Source organism: Myodes glareolus, chromosome 4 (genome assembly GCF_982192425.1).
Source record: "Myodes glareolus chromosome 4, mMyoGla1.1, whole genome shotgun sequence".
NCBI classification, from domain to species: domain Eukaryota; kingdom Metazoa; phylum Chordata; class Mammalia; order Rodentia; family Cricetidae; genus Myodes; species Myodes glareolus.
In genome coordinates, this window is record NC_142029.1 from 61968377 (window position 1) to 61976056 (window position 7680).

The 7680-nt window shown below is 43.7% G+C and overlaps 1 protein-coding gene across 1 annotated transcript in view; it reads right to left on the reverse strand.

Annotated features, from left to right (window-relative positions):
- The window catches only part of LOC125388574 (inhibitor of carbonic anhydrase), a 40392-nt gene extending 39259 nt beyond the window's left edge, over positions 1-1133 (reverse strand). Inside the window, exon 1 of the mRNA XM_048416713.3 lies at positions 975-1133. Within this exon, the coding sequence (XP_048272670.3) occupies positions 975-1017 (43 nt within the window). The 5' untranslated portion in view covers positions 1018-1133. The remainder of the gene's footprint in view (positions 1-974) is intronic.
- Positions 1134-7680: the final 6547 nt, after the last annotated feature.

Below are 7680 nucleotides of genomic sequence, written 5' to 3' on the forward strand. Positions count from 1 at the left end.
TTGAATACCGCATTTTGAGAAACACGGACTTCAGCCCCTGATCTGGTGGCCTGGAGAAAGATCATGAGGGAATGGGATCTAGAAGGACATCTAACCTCTCATATGTAAACACAAAGCCTTTTCAGAAAATGAACTTTTTTGGTCCATGCTGACATTGCCAGGAGATTAGACAGGAAGAACAATGAGCACAAATCCTGTTTAGGAGAATTCTGAAAGAGACCGGACAGCTGCATTGTGGGAGAGACTGACTCCCTAGGTGGCTGCAGGTAGGCACACACTCCCTACCTACCATTGCTGCTGGCTCTTCTCCATGCTCGGCTCTGTTTACTCTCCATCTCAAGTAAGATGTGTACCCTAGATATCATTTACCACAGCCTCAGACCAGGCAAAGCTGAGGGAAGAAAAATCCAATCATGGTTGAGCCAGGGAGGGCTCTTCACCGCACAAGAGTCCTTTCCTGGAGGAAGGAGCCCTCTCTCCCAACCCAAGAAAGGATCTCCAGCATTTATGTGCTTAGGATTCTGCCTACCTCTAGCCACATTATCTTACTTTTCCAGCAGCTACTTTTTTTTTGGGGGGGGGGGGTAAACACAACATTTAAAAATATCCATATCGTGTGGTTGCCGTGTATGGAGGTCAGAGGACAGTTTTCAGGAGTTGGTTTCCTCCAGCCAAATGGGTTCTGGGGATCTTACGTGATCGGTCATGGTATTGGTGCCTTTTGCTGCTGAAGCAGTAAACCCACGTTTTACACAATGAAGTCAGCCTAGAGAGGGCAAAGGACAGCCCCGGGGGTTGCGCAGCAGTCCGTGGCAGGTGTATTCCAAACCAAAGTGACTGCTCTTCCCTGAGATCATAGTCTGTCCAGCCACAGTACAGGGTCCCCGAGGTGGCTGGCCAGCTAGTGACACCTGGTCCCCTCCCCCATAGAACCCAGGAGAGCCGGCACCCCGCCTGGCTCTCAGCACACTCACCTAGGGTCCCCACGCATAGGAGGGCGCAGACAACCAACCTCATTCTCAGCTTTGTCTTGGTAGCGCTTCCCCGAACCTAGGTGCGCTTTACCCAGCAGGCAGAAGGGTGACTGACGAATCTGCCTGCTGGGAAAGGTTCTTCAGCCGCAGTCCGGGCTGATCGCCACCGCCACACCCTCCATCCCTTCCTTATCTGGTCAAGCAGAAACCCAGGCTGCTGGGGACCGCTACCCTGAGTCCCTGGGTGAAAACAGTGGTTCTCAAGGAAAGTTGGTGTGCACATGTATGCGACCTTAACACAATTTTCTTTCGGGAATTCTCACTTCTCCCTAAGGACTCTGGGTTGATCAACAGTGGTCCTCCGGTGGCGCTGTCCTATCTGTGACGCAGTCCGTAGTCCCCCTCGCCCCACTGTCCCACCACACACACACACACACACACACACACACACACACACACACACACACACACGGGTAGTGTTGTTCCAGTTGGTTGAAACCTGGGTCAGGCACAACTCTGACGCTCACAGTATTTCTTGCCTTCACAGAAGATCCATGTCTGCAAGGCTATGATCTCTGCCTAGGAAAAATCTGATAATTTTAAATAAAACTTTAAGAACTTCCAATTAGCTGGGCAATGGTGGCATATACCTTTAATGCCAGCACTCTGGAGACAGAGGCTGGTGTATCTCTGTGAGTTCGAGACCAGCCTGGAATATAGAAAAAGTTCCGAGACAGCCAGAGTTGTTTCACAGAAAAACCCTGTCTCAAAACACCAGAAAAACAAAACAAACAAATAAACAAAAAATCTTCGAATTAAAATATAGTAGGTCTACAACGAACCCTGCAAGCACAACGTAATTAATTATTACTGAGAAGCCTCCACAGATCCAGTTCCACATTAGGAGTCCGGTTCCCTGCGGAGCGTTTCCTACCTGGACTTGTAACAGAAACTAAAGTCTGCCCATTTCTGAGCTCTGTAGAAGTAAAATCACACAAAGTCTGACCTCTTTCACTCAAGGTTAAACTGGTGCTATTCACCTATGCAGAGGTGTGTAGCTGACCGCCAGTTCTCTGAGTGGCATATTGTTCCACACTGTGTGATTGGAGAATACTCCATCTCTCACCCTGAAAGTTGTAGTACCGGGTTTTAACTCTTACAGATAGTGCTGCCAGAAACAAAATTTTAATTTCATTTTATATGTGCTGCTAGGATCTGAAAACGAAACAAAACAAAACACCAAAAGAGAGCCTGGTGTGAAGGCACCTGTCTGAAATCCCAGCATTTTTAAGGTGGAGGCAGTGGGATTAGGAGACCAAGGTTTCAGCTACAAATCGTATTGGAAGACAGACTAGGCTAGAGACTTTGTCTCAAAAAACAAGTAAATAGGGCTGGAGAGATGACTCAGTGGTTAAAAGAACTCTTTTTCCAGAAGATCAGAGTTTTCAGTTCCAGCATCCATGTCAGAGAGCTCTACCACCTACAACCCCACCTACAGGGGGAATCCAACACCTCTGGCCTCCATGAGTGCTCACACTCACGTGCATATGCAGATAATTAAAAGTGAAAGAAATCTTAAAAGAAAAATAAAAGACACATCAGAAAACATCACAGTCTTTGCACATTGAGCTTGAACCCTGTGATTTTTTTTTTTTTGCAAAGTTATTTTGTTAAATCTAAGTTTCATCTTGGTGCTTTTCAGATATACATTCTTATATCTTTTATTGAATAATGTTTGTTTGATTTTCTTTTCTGATTTTTGTCATACCCCTCCCTTCCCCGGGCATGGATAATTGCAATCATTAGGCGTTCTGAAATAGTCTGGAACAAGCCTTTGAGTGCAAATAGGCAAGCATTTCTTCAGAGCACTTTGCCAGGAGAACAATTGCTGAATCTGAAGGTGGATGAAATCCTAGTTGAACAGATCCTGAAAACCCTTAGTGCCAGGCCAAAAAGCACCCAAAATGGTTATTACAGGACAATGTCTACTGCTGTTCTGTTTTTCGTTGTTATTAGCAATACTGAGGCTTTCCCTTCCTTCATGAGGTGCCTGCATGCTTAAAAACAGGACTAGGGTTGGTTTTTTTTCCTGTTCTTACTGAAATAATGATCTGATTTCCCTGCCTTTTCTGAGTGTGGGAAACGAATCTGGCAGAATATTATGTTAGTTTTGTTCTTTGGTTTTTGAGACAGGCAGGGTCCTGCTATAAACTACCCAGCCCTCAAACTTGTGATCCTTCTGCCTCAGCACCCCAAGGGCTAGAAATATAGGAATGTTTAGCCACATCTAACTTCTAATTGGTTTGTTTGTTTGTTTGTTTTGTAATGGAGATTGAATCCAAGACCCCATATTTGCTAGGTAATCATCATTCTCTCCAGATTTTTAAGTGTAAAATCATTATTATATTTCTGCAGTAAACTTCATTTGGTCATTGTGTGCAATGCTATCCATGTATTGTTGAGTTGGTAAATTTTCTTTAGGGTTTCCTTCTCTATCTATTTTCTGAGAACACTCATTCCGGAGGCCGGGGAGATGTCTCAGGATCTACCAGAGAATCAGGGATTTGGTTCCCAGCACCCATATGAGGTTGCTCACAACTGCCAGCTCCAGGGGATCTGATAGCCTCCACAAACTGCAGGGTATTGTACCCAGACCTGCACTCATGTACACAAACCCATACACAGACATACACGTAACCAAAACGAAAACACCTCTTTTTTAAAAAGAGAGAGAGAAAGATAATCTTGCAGTTCCTCTTTATTCTCATATCTGTGTGTCTTGTGCTTTAACATTGCAAGGACTTCTGAACTGAAAAATGTTACCTCTGTTTCTCTGGAAAAGATTGCATAGAGTAGCATTCCTTTTTCCTTAAATATGCATAAGGCATCAGCGATGACGTCTGCTGAGTTTAGAGCTTTGTTTGTTTGTTTGTTTGTTTTCAATGACACACTAAGCTCTGTCCCCTCCCCTCCTCTCTCTGGGGTACCCTGGATTAAACACAGGGCTTTAGATGCGCTAGGTAAGAGCTGTACCAAAGAATAATTGGTCAGTCCTTCACTTCTGTTTTGAGACACGATCTCACTATGAAACCCAAACTAGCCTCACATTCATGATCCTTCTGCCTCAAGATTCCCAGCAGCTAAGATTAGAGATGTGTATCGCCACACCCAGATGGATTTTAAAGCTACAGAAATAGTCATATTTTCCTAATATTTTAAATCGGAGTATAGGGAAGTATTGTCTTTTACTTATTGTGTTTGAGTGTTTTGGCTGTCTGAATGTTATGCATGCCTGTGGAGGCCACGGGATCCTCTGGAACTGGAGTTACTAAAGGATGTTAGCTACTTTGAGCTCTAGGAATCAAGCCCGAGTCCTCGGGAAGAACGACCAATGTTCTTACTGCTAAGCCAACACTTCAGCCAAATATTATCTTTTAAGAAATTCATCTAGGGGCTGAAAGATGGCTCAGTCAACTGAGTGCTTACTATGCATGCATGAGGACTTGAGTTCAGATTCTGGCATCTGATTTTAAAACCCAAGCAGAGGGGCTGGAGAGGTGGATCAGAGGCTAAAAACACTGGCTGTTCTTCCAGAGGACTCAAGTTTGAATCCCAGCACCCTCATGGGAAGTTAGAAATGGAGATTTAAAAACACAAAATTCTCTTTAGCTGGGCGTGGTGGTGCACACCTTTAATTCCAGCACGGGGATTAAAGCTCTGAGTTCAAGGTCAACCTGGTCTACAGAGTTCCAAGACAGACAAAGCTATCTACACTCACACAGGGTACGACTCAAACAGGCACACACATACATGTAAATAACAGCCCCCACATACAAACTTCTGGCTTTGTTGATTTTTCTGTATTGTACACTCATGTTATTTCAATGATTTTTGCTTTATTGACTATCTTTGGATGTTATCCTTTCTATCTTTGGAGGTTATCCTTTCTCTAGCTTTCTTTCTTCTTTTGGTCAGGTGACAGGGTCTTGCTATGCACTCAGTCTAGCTTGGAACTTTCTGTTCTCCCAATTTAACCATGAACATTTGAAGAGGAAACCTTCACCATTCTAATCCTGGGTTAGGTTACAGTGCCTGGTAATGATATCTGATATAGGACTCAAGCATTTATCAAACAGGTGAATAAAATGCACAGAAATGTCCAGAAAGTAAGTTGAGCAATCTCTTCTGTGGGCCTGTAAGCAAAAAACACTTGGGTCCAGGGGTGACCATTCCTCCTGGAGTTAATGATCCACCTAAAGCTAATACACCCAAAATCCATAAGGGTCAAAGTACTGCTGGCCTGAGTGGAACATGCTCTGAAAATGTCTCATGTCCAGGGACAAGCTCATATAGTAAAGAAAGGACATTCAAAGGGCTAAAGTCATGGGCACAGGCGGTCAGTCACCAGAGGGAAGGTTAGAAAAGCTGGACAGCGTGACTCATACCTGTAATTGAAGTGCTTGGGAGGCAAGAGAATCAGGAGGGTTTTTTTTTTGTTTTTGTTTGTTTTTTTTTTTTTTTTTGAGACAGGGTTTCTCTGTAGCTTTGGAGCCTGTCCTGGAACTAGCTCTTGTAGCCCAGGCTGGCCTTGAACTCACAGAGATCCACCACCACCTGGCTGAGAATCAGGAGTTCAAAGGCAGCCTTAGCTACACAGTAAGGTTGAGGCCAGCCTTGGCTACATAAGACTCTCCAAAAAAACATCAAGTCAAACCAAACCAAAATCTGAAAGGTTAAAAGAAGAAACAGTTTTGAAAATTTTTGATCTTTGGGCATGTGTTGTTTCTGGGTACCAGACACTATGCTAAGTGTTTTCTTAATGCTAATTTGTGATAAGCTCCTAAGAAGTACTTGACATTTCTTTTTTTTTGCATCCAGGAGGAAAGGGAAGCAGAGTGGTTAAGTGATTTGTCCAAGGTTCAATGAGTAGTATATCAAAGTAGGCACCTGCTTCCACATGTATTGTATACATATTCCATATGTATACATATTCCATGTGTATTTGCACATGAGTTTGGGTATTTGTCGCAGGAATAGTTTTACACCTTAACCCTAACTCTAAAGGAAACCTGTTTCACAAGTTCCTGAGGAATACTGGCTTTTATCCAATCTCCACAAATCTAGCATTCAGTTTGATTTAAATCAAGATTGTCAATTTTGAATACATGCACTCCCTAAAAGCTAACAGTAACTAATTCAGAATAGGTTAAGTTGGCACCAGCTGCCATAAGACTTGCCAAAGCCTCAGTGGTTTAATGGAGCAATTGATTTTTTATTGGCATATAGATCAGCTGACAGCCATGGTGATGATTCATGGGGGTGGTATCCTTTCAGTCACCCAGAGATCTACATTCAGAAGTATGACATTAAAAAAATAATGTGTGTGTGTGTGTGTGTGTGTGTGTGTGTGTGTGTGTGTGTGTAGCCAATTTGTAAGAGTTGGTTTTCTCCCTCCAACATATGGGGCTGGGGACTGAACTCAGATTATCAGGCTTGGCAACAAGTTGCCCTTTATCTCTTGAGCCACCTCACTAGTCCCAGCTCTTCCATTTTTAACATGTATCAGTGTGTTATCTAGAGTGAGGAAAAATGTGGGAGACAGTGCAAGAGGTTTTCATGGAGCCGGAAGTGATATACACGATTCCTAGATACATTCTATTGGCCATAATTCAGTCATATGGCATTCGTTCAGATCAGTGGTTTTCAACCTGTACATTGTGACCCCTTTGGGGGGGTCAAACAATCCTTTCACTGGGATCACATAGCAGATATTCCACGTATCAGATATTTATATTGTTGGACTCTGAAGTCCAATCACCGAGGAGGAGTTGCCCCAAGAAAACACTCTCACACCAGTTGATGTAAAAGCATGAGGATTTAATTAATTCTGTCATGACAGGGTCTTTCAGCATTCAAGAAGCCAGAAAGACTCCAAATAGCTGGTACAGGCTACTTTTAAGGTACAAAGCCACAGAAACAAGGGGGGATTCTGGGGTTTGTTCTTCAACTATTATGATTGGCTTATTCAAAAGGCTACTGGCAATGATTGGTCTGAGCCAGGGCGGGAGAGAGGTTGCTAGATCAGGCGGGGTAAGGGGAACATCTGTGGGTTACTTTGACCCCTTCCCAGGGACTAAGTCAAAACATCAGGAACTGAGTCAACACCTAAGGGTTATCTTGACCCTATTTCAATAACTGAGTTCTATTTGGAGAATATTCACAAGGACTCAGGGAGATGGAAAATCCCCAACATTCCAGTACATGCATGTGAAGTTGTTAGGTCCTTGGTTCCCAGGGGACGGGGGAAAGCACTAAGGCTGAGAGGCTTTAGAAATGGCCTCGAAGTTGTCTTAAAGTTCTACTATATTATGATTCATAACACTAGCAAAATTACAGTTATGAAGTAGCAGTGGAAATACTGTGATGGCTGGCGGATCATGAGGAACTGTATTGAAGGGTCGCAGCATTAGGAAGGTTGAGAACCACTGACTGAGATATAAAGTGGACTTGTTGCTTACTACCATCCAAAGCCCCTGCTGGCTCACTTAGGAGTGAGTTCTCAGTCCCCTTTTCCAGCCGCATCTGAGGGCCTTAGAAATGGAATCCCTGACTGACAACCTCTTTCCAGCCCTGTACAATGTCATGTAATGGAGGCTGCTGTGCAGTGATTTCCTCTGCACTGAAACAGTCATCATGTAAGACACAG